Genomic DNA, 14175 nt, shown 5'->3' with positions numbered 1-14175 from the left:
TTCTTCTTCTTCTTCTTCTTCTTCTTCTTCTTCTTCCTCCTCCTCCTCCTCCTCCTCCTCCTCCTCCTCCTCTTCTTCTTCTTCTACAAGAAACATCAGACACATAGATAATAGATAATTCATCAGTTTAATTATGCGGGCACGATGATATGCTTATATGCAGCTCAATTAATTTTTTGCTTAACAAATATATTATTTCCTATACTGTGCTTCCAGAGTGTTCAGAATACATTTGGGTAGTAATACTTACCTAAAATTGTAGTAATTATTGACATTGTTATTGTGGTGTCCTTAAATTGATACATAAATCAGTTATAGCATGGAAAATATAATGGTGGAAATTTGTTGGCATTGAATTCTGACAAAACAGGAAACAGTGCATGATTTTATGTGTGTTTACAAAACTGTGTCACACTGCGATCCCCTTAAAAAGTCTCACTCCCTGAAGCTGATCTGCCTTTGTTCTGAATGCAGAAGCAAACTCTCTTCACCTGTGTAACATCTTGGAGCATCTGGTAAAACACATGGCAAATAGAGGCCACTTATTAAATAGGCCACTATTGACTGATGGACTGCCTTTTTCAAAGGATGCAAATACGTCTTCTATTCGACATTATTTTGACTATAAGCTCCCAGAGGGTGAAAATCACCAGCGATATGACAGTGACCTTTAGTAAGTGGGTGTGAATAAATGAATTGAACCTGTCAAGACTGAAATCGGGGATGTAGGGCCCATTTTGGTGGCCGCTCAATGCTGGCCTGCCATCCCGGAGACCCAGAGAGCTCGTTATCTTTTGTCCCCATGTACATCCTTTGCTTTTGTAGGAGAGGCATTCACAAGCTGGAGATTCTTAGATTACCCACTGCAGGGGGCACCCTGGGAGCTGTTAGGGGTGTTATTATTACCCTGGCTGTCTACAGTCAGCCAGGCCTATTTTCATGCCCCCCTCACCCCACCCCCTGGCTGAAAGTAGCCTTCAGAATTCATCAGACACAGGTTGCACACCATCCCCATCTGAAAGTGGGTTCTTTTTCTCTTTTGTTTCAAATCTTGAAGCTTTCCGGATAATAATCCTAGCAAACGCGTGGAGAGCTTACTCTGTGTTAGGCAGTGTTCCTAGACTCTTCCATATGTGTTTTGACTCATTCAGTTCTCACAACAGTCCCATGAGGTGGGTGCCCCATTTTCAGGTGACATGGCTGAGGAGCAGGTGGAAATTAAGCAAGTCGCCTGGAGCCCAAGCCCCTGAGCTAACAGGTGAGAAGCCAGGAGCCAGCCTGCGAGCTGAGCTGTGGCTTCCCAGCCAGTTGGTTGGGCCCCTGGGCGCCCTGCTTCCCTCAGCCTCGCCCTCCCTCCGTGATGCCCCCGCAACTCACCAACCTGAATGTAACCTTCCCCTGGGTGTCGTCTTCCCTTCACTCCTTGTCACCTGAGCTCCCACCACAAGCCATCCTCCTCGGCCAGCGCAAAAGGCAACAGGAAGTCAGAGGCGGCACATCTGCTCCCAGGAGCATGTCCTTTCCACAAATCCACCGTCAGTGTCCAGGGACCCATCTCGAGGACAGATGCACCAGGGTCTCTGAGATCTGTTGCATGTCGAAATGAACACTCATGAGGCCTCACTTAAGGAGTTCCAAACTTTTAACCTGACTATTGGAAAAGAAATGGGCTGCTTCCATAGATCAAACTACTCAGTTAATAAACCATATTGCTATGATTTGTGTCTGATCTTTTCTTTCCTCTTTGGTGACATCTCTGATTTAGGCTGAGACAGAAGTTGGGTGAATTGGCTCCTGGCCACAGGCCTGGGTCTCATGGGAGGAAGCAGGGGCCAACCTCCGTCTCTGGCTGTGTTCACTGAGCGTTTGTTCCCCTGAACGCTTCTGAAAACGTAGCAGAATGACACTACTGCGGTTGCGCAGGAGACTTCTAATTTTCTTCATTTGCGTTTGGCAATAAACATTTGGCAGTCTCGGTCTCTGGGTTTGTTAGATCATGCTCACAATTTGAGTTGCCAAATTAATGCAGATCCTGAAAGCTCTGGGGGGAAATTCATGACCTTTTGACAGTTTTCCAGATTTGATGCGTACTCTGTGCCTCCTGCTCGGAGTTCTTCCTTCACGTGGCCAACTTGAACGTTACGGTTGATTGTATCAGTTTACCATAAGTGGTATCTTGAGCTGAGTATGTTCGCAGAATGATGTTTCTGTCCTTAGAGCAAGAGTCCTTCTGCATCCTCAAACCCACCTAGCCCCACTTGCCCTTGCAAAACACTTGCTGAGATGATGAATAGCACTGCACTGGATGAGGGACCAGTGAGGTCATATCTGGATTGTGTTCAATGACATTTCAATTTTAACTTAAAGCCAAAACCAGAAATCTACACGTGTATTTCTGAGTGTTAATTCAAGAGGCCACCTGAAGTAATCTCATGGACCACCGGAGGCCCACAGGCCACATTGAGAACCAGATATAACGGTGTACGACAAAAGCCAAATGAGTTCATTTAAAGATAAAGATTTTTGAAAAGCCCCGGAGACTAGGCATTAGCATAATCAATTCCCCAGATTGCTGCTGGAACCGAATGTGAGCAAAAAGAGCTCTTGGGGATTTTCATCTGAGCTATGGCAGACTGCTCAGGGAACAGCCACCAACTGGAAGCAGGAGAACCCCCTTCCCTTGGTAGAAACACAGCTGCTTCCAGCTCTATCTGGAGTATAAATTTTTCTGAAGATAAGACACATTGTTCTGGGCAAGATGGTGAAATAGGATGCCAGAGCAGAAGAGATGAGTCGAAGCAAATTATAAAAAAGAATCTGGGCACAGATTAAGATGGGCATAAAATGTTTGATGTTAAGTTGATTCCATATAACTTTATTCACAGGTTAATTGGTGTGTTTGAAATAGTTGTTTGTTAGGGGTTTTTTTCCTCCTGATTATAAAAGCTTTTTGCAAGAAATTCAGAAAAAAGGAAAACTACTACCACCACTACCCAGGGTGACCCCGGTTATTACTGGGGGATATATCCTTCCCAGCATTGTGTATATGTGTATGTGTGTGTTTCAAACAAGGATGAGATTCATATCCAACATACTATTTTGCAACCCAGTTCTTATTTTTTTTAAACAACTGTATAGAAGTGTAAATCACATACTATAAAATCCACACATTTTTAAGTACGCAATTCAGTGATGTTCAGCAGATTTACAGAGTTGTGCAACAATTACCACAATCCTGTTTTAGAATGTTTCCACCCTATTGTTGGCTTCTTTCACTTAGTATTAGTGACCCATTTCCTCAGTGTCAACACAGTCTGTGGTGGCCTCACAATATTCCATTGTTTAAACATGTCATATGGGTATCAATACTGGTATCTATATAGGTTCTTTTCCTTTTCAGTCAATTTTGTATTATTACAGCCTTGTACATACCTGTATTTGAACTTGTCCGAATATGTTTATAAAATAAATTTCTCCAAGTGGACTTTCTGGGTCAAAGCAACAATACATTTGAAATTTTGTTTTATATTGCCACCCCCACTACTACCCACGGGAAGGTGGCGTTAATCTATCCTCACACCAGTAGTATATGACAGGTCTTATTTCTTTATACTCTTGATAACACTGAGGTGTCAGTCCTTTTATTCTTTGTCAATCTGATGGCAGAAAAATGATCCCTTTGCTTTTGTCTAATGTACAAAAAATCACTCAGGATCAGTATCTCTCATACGTTTATTGGCTTTTTCTGTTTCTTCTTTTGGGAATTGCTTATTTTTCTTTTGAAATGGTAGTCCTTTTTACTTAACCCTTTTTGCTCATAAGAACTCTTTTGCCCTCAAGATTTTTAATGCTTTTCCATATATGTTGCAATATTTTATAAAATTATTTTTTCTCTTTTAGCTTTATGTTTCTATAAAATAAAAATTTTAGGGATGCCTGGGTGACTCCGTGGTTGAGCATCTGCCTTTGGCTCGAGGTGGGATCCTGAAGTCCCGGATCAAGTCCCACATCAGGCTCCCTGGAGGGAGCCTGCTTATCCCTCTGCCTATGTCTGCCTCTCTCTGTGTCTCTCATGAATAAATAAATAAAAGCTTTAAAAATAAATAAGTTAATTAAATGAAATTTTTACCCACAGATTTGTAAAAATATACATCTGCAAATAAAATGTAAACCTCTTCCTACACTTCAAAATACAAAAAAAAAAAAAATAGCATTAACAAGTTCCATGTCTCCATTTAACAAGTATTTATTAGGTGCTTTGTATGTGCCATGTATTTGGCCAACCAGCAGGGATTAGGTGTTGAATAAAATAATGCAATCTCTTCCCTCATGGAATTTTCATTCTGGTGTTCATTCCTTATCTTGTCAGGAGCCTCACTTTCTAAACTACAAGTCAGGGAGTTCAAGATAACTCAGAAGCCTACACTATACAGATTATAAAATTCATGAGTTTGTTCATTAGTAAAAGTAGAAAACATTCACTCAATCCTTACTGGGCATGCAACTACTTTTGGTGGTTTTGGAGATTGAATGCCAAGCAAAGTGGTGCCCGCTATCAGGAAGCACAATTATTTTGAATTAAGCAATTTTATCCTTGAAGTCTAATCAATTTTGTAAGATACTGTCCTTGCTAACTTAATAATTTTTGTTTATCCATCTTAAGCAAAAAATAAGATCAGCTTTTTATTTGTCCAAACTGAGCCATTAAAGTGGGTTTCAGCTTATCTACATAGATTGAATGGAAATGTTTCCCAAAAGATAACTTGAAGTGTTATAAAATCATTTTTCTGTAAAGACTAAAACACTTGGGTGCCTATGTGGCTCAGTCGGTTAAGAGTCTGCCTTCAGCTCAGGTATGATCTCAGGGTCCTGGGATCGAGCCCCACATTGGGCTCCCTGCTCTCAAGGAGGAGTCTGCTTCTCTCTCTCCCTCTGCCCTTCCCCCCAGCTTATGCTCTCTCTCTCGCTCTTTCTCACACACACATAAAATCTTTAAAAAAGACTGAAGAAAAAAAAAAAAGACTGAAACACCATTTTACTTGCCTCATAAACCTACATATGTATAATTTTATCTATACTATACATATAGTCTCCCTCATACTTTTTGTTTTTTCAAATGTTGGTAGCAAAACAAAAAACAAAGAATAGAGCATTTGACCTGAGGAAAAGAGAAGACTTTCAAGTCCTTGGAGCTGTGTGCATTATAACACCTCCCTGGCTCACACAGGGGAAGGCCTCCATTTTCAACTGCAGCTTCCCTCTTTGGGGAGCTACCTGTACACACACCCTCACCCTCTTCCCAGTGATGTCTGCAGGAGTAACCCCCTGCTCCATATTTGCATCTGAAGAGAATTGGAAGAAACACAAGGTAGACTCTTGCTTTGAAAAAAGCTGAGATATCCAGTGTACCCTGGTGCTAGCACTAAAGGTGATATCACAGCCATCAAGATCCCCACACCAAAGGAGAAAAGCCAGTAAGTTTTAGGAGCTATGGAGACTATCAAAGGGAGAGCCTTATACTTGAGAAATTTTGCAAATGGTAAGGGAGTGGTGGTGAGTGAAACAGGAGAGGAAGTGGAGACCGTGTGCGGAAGGATGCTAGAAAGGATGTGGCGTATGAAAATAAAGCTACTTTTGTCCCTAAAAGCAAAAGTCTTGGTGATTAACAATTAACAAAATGTTCTGGGATTGGGGTTTGTTCTCTATCTTCAGTAAATTATTTCATTGAACCTAATTGTTTTCTTCTGATTTAATTCAAGAGCAGGAGACCACATTTTGCTTTATAGAAATTTGCTTGGCCTGCTGCAGTATCTCTTTGGGACAGCGGTGGCCACCAGGATTATTCCATCCCATACTCAGAGTTATTGCTTCTGTAGATAAATGGACCCAACTAGCTCTGCTATTGTACAAGCTGAATGCCTCACCACTGCAGGGTGCCCGGCATTTGGTTAGCAGCTGTGGCTGCTACTTGCTACTAAGGTATGAACAAATCACCTTACTGATGAGCTGAGCTCAGGGTGATCTAATTAAAACAAATGCCACTTGGATACAACTTCAGAGGACCTTGGAATGCAGGGGAATTCAGGGGTCATCTAGTCCAGCCACCCACACATTTCCAGCGAAGCCTGCAGGAACTAAATCACTTCTGCCCCAGCTTGGAAAGGCGGACAGGCCATATATGTTCCTACACGCAAGCCCCCGGATTCTGATCCATGGACGTTCAAACTTTATTTGGTTGCATGGGTGGGGCCAGAGAGGAGGAAAAGGAGGGTGGTGAAGGGCCAGTTCAGTAGGGGTGATTCAGGGTGTGCTCCATGATGGTCCGAAGCGCCAGCCACGTCTCCTGGGCCGTGGGGATGATCTGAGAGGCCGGCAGCAGGAAGCCGTAGCGCCCCGTGTCCCGGAGCTCGAAGGTGAAGGAGTACTTGATGCCCTGGCTGTAGGTCCAGTCAACAGTGCTTCCACTGGCTTGGTCTAGGGCGGGAGCAGATGCCAGAGGGCAAAGGTCAATCACTTTGACACATTAATATGGGCTGGGCCATGGTCCAGAGCCCCGAGCCTCATGCAGGGTTCACTGGAGTCAGCATCCAGTAAGTGCCTGCTGTTGACCAAGCAGCCTGGCTCCCTCCCAAGCGGCTCCCCAAAAGGGTCTCAGCTCTAGAGGCCCAGAGAGGGGCCAAGCAATGATTCTCCTAGCACAGGGGGGATTCAAGAAAGCTCTTGCAATTGTGAAAGCCGCCCTGAAAACCACCTCCCTCCTACAGCTGCTTTGGTCAAACCTCCAAACATATCAGAGTTACCCACTTGAGTAACCAGGACTCGTCCCCTGGGGCTCTGGTCTGCAGGAGATAGTGCAAAGGGCCAGAGGCAAAGTAAAAGTTCCTGACTGTCTTTTTGGAAAAAACTTTGCCCAGATTTGCCATTAACAGTGGGTAAGGAAGTTGCTTTGAATCGGGCTGGGATGCAGGAGGCGGCTGCATATTAGAATTTAATTTGACAACAGTGAATGAAGCAAAAAACTTTGATGCAATTTGAAACCATTTCCAAACAAGGCCTGGAGTCCAAAAGCAAAGCCAGCCCTAGCTAAGACTGTGGCCCACTCACCTGCTAAAACCTGGCACTCGGGGAAGAGGGGTGGAGGTATGCGAGGGTGTGTGCTGCCCTCCCACCTCTGTCCCTGCCCGGCCTCTTCAGTACTCCAGCCTCTTGGCCAGAAAACTTGTGTTCCTCGGGGCTCTGGGAGATCTGCCCCCACCCTACCTGTCCCCTATGACCCCGTGCACTCTCACCCTCCGCCATCACATGGGGCTCCATGTTGTTCCTGCTATTCCCCCAACACACCAGTCCAGGTCACATAGTAGGGCCTTTGTTCTAGAAGGTTCCTCCACCTGAAGGCTCTTTCCCCAGATAGGCTCTTCCCCAGATAGGCTCACTTCCTCATTTTCCTTCAGCATTTGCCCAAATATTACTGACTTAATGAGGCCTACCCTTTTACCCACCTCCTCAACTTCCATGCCCAGTATCCCTGATTCCCCTGACCCTGTTCTAGTTTTTCTTTTTCTCCCTTTCTTTAAAAAAAAAAAAAAAAAAGTATTTATTTGACAGCACAAGTGAGGGGAATGGCAGAGGGAGAGGGAGAAGCAGGCTTCCCACTGAGTAGGGAGCCCAATACAGGGCTCGGATCCCAGGACCCTAGGATCATGACCTAGCTGAAGGCAGATGCTTAACCATCTGAGCCCCCCAGGCACCCCTCTCCCTAACTTTCATCACCTAACATACTGTATCATTTATTCATGTTTATTGTCACTCTCTCTCCTAGTAGGTGCTCAAAAACATTTGCTGACTTAATTCCATTTTGATGTTGCAGTAGCTCCTCCCAGGGGCATTGCATGTACAAGTAAGCTGGGGGGGAGGGAGGGAATATATTCTCTAATTGAAAGGCACCAGAGGAGGAGTATTTTTTTAGGTTGAATTTTTTAAATTGAATTTCTTGGTGATACGGAAATATCAGCAGAACCTTCCAGTCCCTCCATAAAGCTGGACATAACCCAAGACAAGGGGACAAATGTTCTCAGGGGAACTGATACAAGGTACCAAAGAAGATGAAGTTCATGTCAGAAAAGGGCCCCACTGCCCACCGAGGCACGCCTGAGAGCCCGTGCTCCCACAGCTAGGCACCCCTGGGTACTTCCTCCAGGAGGACACTACCTCAGACAGGAAAAGCCAGCTAAGCTTCCTCCCGGTGCCGCCCCAGAGACCATGCACCCACTTACAAATTGTTTTGATGATGCTGCCATACTTGAACTTGGTCCCATACAGAGAGGCGAGCGCTGTCACAGCAGACTTGGCCAGCTGATCCTGCAGAAAATGCCTGTTACGGCTGGTGACACCAGGCCCCCAGAAGAGCAGGGTCAGGCCAGGGTAGCCCAACTCTCCGCAGAGAGCGGGAGGCCGTCGGCCCCGTGGTCCTCCAGTCCCGCACGATGTCTGGCTGGCACTTCCGTCTCCACCCTCTGGAGACGGTGGCACTTTGGTCTCCACCTCTGGCCACCCTCTGGCCATGCTGCTGCTCCAAATTAATCTTAGGGCACCAGCTCCAAGTCTAGCCTCTGGCTCTGGCATGTGGCAGAGGTGACTCAACTGTGCTGTGCCTCAGTTTCCCAGACAGTGAATGAGGCTAGCCTGCCTTGCAGGTCTTCCCAAGCCATCGGGGGTCCACGGGAGAAAGGGGTGCAAGGCATAGGAGGGCAAGCAGGGGACCAGCCCATACCAGCTCTTGCTGGTCAGGGGCCGCTTCTGCTTTGTAACCGTAGGGATACAGGAGCAGCTGGGAGTAGCTGTGGATGGAGATGAAGGCCTTGATGTTTCCGTGGCTCTTCACAAAGTCCACGATGGACTTAACCTCCACTTCGGAATTGGCGAACTTGCCGTGGTAAGTCTCTGAGCAGGGGTTGCTGCTGGCTCCGACCACTGCGGGAGGAGAAGGTGTGTGTGGCATCCGTTATGCCAAGCTGTGCGGCTTGCACAGACTAAAGTATGGAAGTAGGGGTGCAGGGGAAGGCTGGAGGGCTCCCCCACCCCGACCCTGGGATGAAGGAGAGGCCAAAGGCCTTTTATAACCAGCAGCTGATGGATATGCCCCAGGAGGGAAGCAAGGCTCCAGAGAGGGAGGGAGCTGCAGTTACCCCAGAAAACCCCTACATGGACTTGAGACCTTGATTCCAGGGCGGGGGGGGGGGGGGGGGGGGGGGGGGGGGGCTGCGGAAAGTGGGCCGGAGGGATTCATTTCTATCAACCAGGCACAAGGAAATCTCACTGAGAACCTCAGGAGAGGCTGCCATCCGCCCCCTCTGTCACTCTGCCCTCTGCTGGGGCAGGAGAGGCTCGGGCCTCGGACACAGGAGGGTAAGAGGCCACCCTGGGGGTCCCGGCCCTGCCTCCAAATCACACTGGGCCTTACGCCCGAAGCCGGCATCCCAGTTCCGGTTGGGATCCACTCCAACACAGGCAGAGCCCGGCGTGAGGGATCGGGTCTTGCGCCACATGCGATTCTGCAGAAGGAATCACACACTTGTGGGTCACCAGGCTGGGCTGGGATTGGGGGCCCGCAGGGAATGGCTACAACCAATGTGAAGCACTGCGATCCTAGCACAGGTATGGACCTATGGGTCAGAAACCACTTCCAACTGGTTGTTGGGAAGGTCCACAAAGGAGGCTCTTGGCTGAAGGAGAACAGAGGGGATGGTGCATGGTGTTTGGCCAGAGGGTGCTACGGCTGGGAACGAAGGCATGAGGTGGCCCCCACCCTACACGCTAGATTGGAGCATGCTGCACATGCCATAAAAGTCAAATAAAGCTGGGAAATAAGGTCCAGGGCAGTGGTCTCCCCAGGGGACAATTGTGTCCCCCCATACCTGGACATCTGGCACTACCTGAAGACATTTTTGGCTCTCTCAATGGTGGGGGGGTTGCTACTGGCATCTCCTAAATATTAGATCAGGATGATGCTAGACACTCTGCATGCACAGGACAGCCCCCCACACAAAGAATTCTCTGCCCCAAATGTCAAGAATACCAAGGATGAGAACCCTGGTCTAGGAAGACAGGTCTGTTTGCCCCTCCCTCAACTTCTAGGGATTGAGGTTAGGGGTGAGTAGTTCATGAGACTCAGAGGCCAGAGGTTCTCCCTGTTTCTCCCCAAGAATGGGAGAGAGCCTATACCTTGCTGTGAGTGAAGGCAAAACCGTCGGGGTTGGTGACAATCTCCAGGAAGATGTCCATGGAATCAAGAATGGCTGTGAGTGTGGAGTCCTGGCCATAGTCTTGTGTGATCTGGTGAGGAGTTAGGGAACAGACAGACAGAGTGGGTCAGGCCAGGCATCTGCCATGCTAACGCAGTGAACACCTGCTTCCCTTCATCACTGCTTCTGGATGAGAGGGGAGGCCAGGGCTCCCATGGGCCCTGACTACCCGCCCCACCAGAAAGAGCCCTCCCCTCCCCAGACTTACCTTCTTTGCAAACCAGACCCCGCTGGCCTGGGTGACCCACTCCCGGGAATGGATGCCTGTGTCGATCCAGATGGCAGGGCGTTTGCTTCCCCCCGTGCTGAACTGGACAAGAAGCACAGGGAGACCCAGTGGGGATCCTGTCTCGGCTCCTTGAAGAGGAGCATCCCCGGGCCAGAGGCCATCTGCTCCCCAGGTATGTCAGGGTGAGGCTCCGTTTGTGGGGCCGTCACTCAGGTGGGGGGGGGGGGTCTGGACAGGAATCCTGCGGGACTTGGCCTCCAGCCTTCATATTGACCTTGGGGCAAATAGATCTCAGCCAGAACTCTGGGCCCTGCCCTTTGCTGCTGCCCATACACGGTTCTCTGTGGTGAATCACAATAAACCGTTTTATCCAGACTACTGTGACTCTGGGATACTTCCCACGACATGGCAGTTGTTTGGAAATACTTGAGTCACTTAAAAATGTAAGAATTCTGTGTGTACAGGGATGCATACGGCTAGACCAGCGTAGAAATTCCGCCCTTTCCAAATGTCAGCACGGGCAGTTCGTGTAACCATGTCCTCCAGGGCCGCGGGCTCATCCACGGGGCCTACACACGGATGTAGGTGCCCTGGCACGTGCGCCGTGAGCATTCTCACGCGGGTGCCCTTACCTTCAGCACGTAGATGGGACGGCCTTCGTAGCTGTTGCCAATCTGGAGCTTGCTGACAAGCTGCGGGTGCTCGGCCACCAGCAAGTCCAGGAAGCCATAGATCTGAGAAGGGAGAGGAGGGGGCTCCAGCTGTCGCCGCGGCCAGGCACCGGGATGCCCTCCTTCGCAGCTGCATCAGCCAGCCCGCCGCGAGCCCTGTGATTCCGGGGAGCCACCACCCAGGCCTCCCGGCTACCTGGAGACACAGCAGGTGCCGCGCCCCCGGTCAGCGCCGACCGCTGCAAGGCTCAGCGCTCAGCACGGTGACCCCGGGGCCTCACCTCCTCCAGGGTGTGGTAGGTGGCGTAGTTAAAGGTGTCGGTGGAGCGGGCCCAGGCCTGGAAGGCGAACATCTGCTCCTGCTCCTCGTCCAGCAGTGACTGCACATCCTCAATCATGACGGTGTACCCGATGCCGTGGGCCTCCAGGAAGACTTTGACGGCCTGGCTGCTAGGGAGCGGCACTCGGACATCGATGGGGGAGCCCGGCCGGCCAGGGCCCCGCCAGAAGTCCAGCTGGGGAGGCCAAGGGCAGGCATCGCGGTGGTGAGCTGCGGCAGGGCCAGCCCCGAGCACCGATGGTGCCCGAGCTTCCCCTACAGCTGCCGGGGGTGGGCGGTGCCCTGGACGGAGCCCACCGTGGCCACAGAAACGGCCCAGGAAGCACCGTGGAGGAGCTCCGAGAGAGCGGGGGAGAGAGAAGTGCTGGAAAGGATCCCTCCTCCCTGCCGATGCTCTAGGGCAGCAAAATTCTGGCACCAGGACAGGGTGGGGGTTAAATCATTTCCTAACAGGGATCAGTCCCATGGGTCCTTTCTGGGCGGCTGAGGAGACAGGGCCCAGGACCCAGGTGGCCCCAGGGGGTAGTGGCATCCTGCAGTGGGTCCAGCTGGCCTGTGAAGAACCCTGGGGCCTCTGGGAGGACTCCCCCCTCCTTCTGACCTTCAGGTGCTCCAGGTCCTCCAGCTCCTTCACCTTCTGGACCTGGGCTTCATCTACAGCAGAGATTCGGAGCACCTGGTGCCTGGGCAGAGAGGAGGGGAGATTAAGGACCTGAGCAAGCCCAAATGGCCATTCACAGTCCCCAGGTGGGAGGAGGGTGACGTGGAGCAGCCTGGAACCACCAGGCTGGGCCTCCATCCTCTAGCTGAGTTGGAGGAAGCATGAAGGGTCTTAGCAATGGGAAGCCTAAGCTCCTTGGAACCTTCTGGTCACAGCTGCGATCCCCATCCCAGTTTAGACTCTATTTGTCTCTCCAAAGCCAGCCACCTCCTCTTCTAAAAACTTCTTCAAGCTCAGATTTCTCCAGGCCTCAGGAAGCCTGTCCCGAGGGACCGGACCCCTTCTTAGCCCTGGTCCCTGGTCAGCCTGCATCCTGGGGTGTCTTGGTCTGCTCCTCTCTGGAGTCTTCCCATAAGTCAGCCTGCCCATTGCCTCCAGATGCCGGCTGGGGGCCGCATCCTCCCCTCTCCTGTGTGAGCACCCCCTTCTCTCCACACTCTTACCCCACAAAGTCCTCTTTGCCAAGGACAGCCCCTAGCAACACACTTAAAAGCAGCAGCCCCCTCATGCTGTAGCCAGTTGGGAATGTCAACTGAGGCTGAGAGAAGGTTCCTGGGGCCTTTTAAACTCTCCCAGGTCAGAGGACTTCCGGTTGTGCCTGAGTGTCGTCCTCCCCCTTGCACCTGGGCCCTGTCCCACGGGGAGGGAGGGTGAGAGTCCTGAGCTCTGACACCTTCTCACCCTCTCACCCTGATAAAGTGGCAGGGAACCCAGCAGCTGGGAAGATAAGCCAGGCCTCAACGCCTTGGCCATGAAGTGCCAGCCTGAGCTGTCAGCCGGAGGCCTCCCAGCTGGGCCCCTGCCACCCACAGCCCCGGGTACCTGCACCTGGGCTTCAGTCCTGCTTGCTGACCAGGCAGTCGAGATGGAGCCAGGCTCCGGAGCGGCCACGCCAGCTAGAGCCTTATGTGAGGCGTCCCCTTCTCCCTCACTCTAAGGGCCAGCCTTCTGTTCCTGCGACAGAGTGAGCTGGGGCTCTCTGCCCCCATCCAGCTCCTGTACCTGCTGGCTCCTCACCATACTGGCTCCGTCCTGGGCTGCCCCTCCCCTTTGCCAGGCACACCCTCCTTGGGGGTACAGCCCCCTGAAGGGCACTTCCCAGCCCCTCTCCGCCCGGCCTCGGTGGCTCTGTGGGAGTCAGGGCACAGCAGCAGCAGCTGGGGTAGGAACCCAACTCTCACCAGTGCACCCCCCTCCCCGTCCCCACCACTATAGGCTTAGGGTCGTCCTTGATGGGAACTATAACCAGATGTCATCTGAGCAGACAGCGTGGTGGTAAGAAGCAGGGCCAGACCCCTGTTGGGACTGCACAGTGTACAGGAGAAACTGGAATTCACTCTGGCTCTGGATGCTGAGCTCATTGCAGAAACATCTAGCACAAATCCGCCCTAATCCACGGGGTCCCCGGGGATTACCCAGCACCATCCGGGGGCCCTGCTCTGTGTCAGGGCCTCAGGCTTGGACACTGACAACAGCCAAGATTGCCCCTTCTGGTTTCCATCTGTTCCTTCCACCTCCCTATCCCACCCCCTGCCTGGCCAGCCCTCTGGTGCCAGGACAGGGTGACCCACCCCATTACCTTTACCCCCTACTCTCTCCTGAGCCTAGCTCTGAGAAGACCAGAGAACACTGAACCTATCCTCAGCAGATGTTGAGCCTCCATGAAGACTGTTTCTTTCCTCGCCAGCACCCTTGCCTGACCTCCAGGCCCCAGACAAGGCCCACCTCCTCCCGGAATCTTCCTCTGGCTTCTTTCTTGAGCTCCTGCCCCTTCTCTGAAGGCTCACCCCTTGGCTTATCCATTCTTCTGGGCCAAGCACTGTGCTCCGCCCTGGGATGATGACCGAGACACACAGGTCCCTGATCTCAGCCAGCTCACAGTCTACTGGAGGAACGGCAGTGACCCACTGACT

The 14175-nt window shown here is 50.8% G+C and overlaps 1 protein-coding gene across 1 annotated transcript; it reads right to left on the bottom strand.

Moving 5' to 3' along the window:
• Positions 1-6197: 6197 nt before the first annotated feature.
• Positions 6198-12770, bottom strand: CPA1 (carboxypeptidase A1). Its single transcript, XM_041727902.1, has 10 exons — positions 12706-12770; positions 12143-12224; positions 11483-11716; positions 11163-11264; positions 10510-10611; positions 10222-10332; positions 9461-9551; positions 8771-8970; positions 8274-8358; positions 6198-6474 (listed from the first exon to the last, which is right to left on the bottom strand). Exons 1-10 carry the CDS (start codon positions 12768-12770, stop codon positions 6287-6289), a joined length of 1260 nt encoding a protein of 419 aa, XP_041583836.1. The 3' UTR covers positions 6198-6286.
• Positions 12771-14175: the final 1405 nt, after the last annotated feature.

This window comes from Vulpes lagopus, chromosome 13 (genome assembly GCF_018345385.1).
Source record: "Vulpes lagopus strain Blue_001 chromosome 13, ASM1834538v1, whole genome shotgun sequence".
NCBI classification, from domain to species: domain Eukaryota; kingdom Metazoa; phylum Chordata; class Mammalia; order Carnivora; family Canidae; genus Vulpes; species Vulpes lagopus.
Note: the sequence above shows the minus strand (reverse complement) of the source record. Positions and strands in the feature narration are given on the sequence as shown.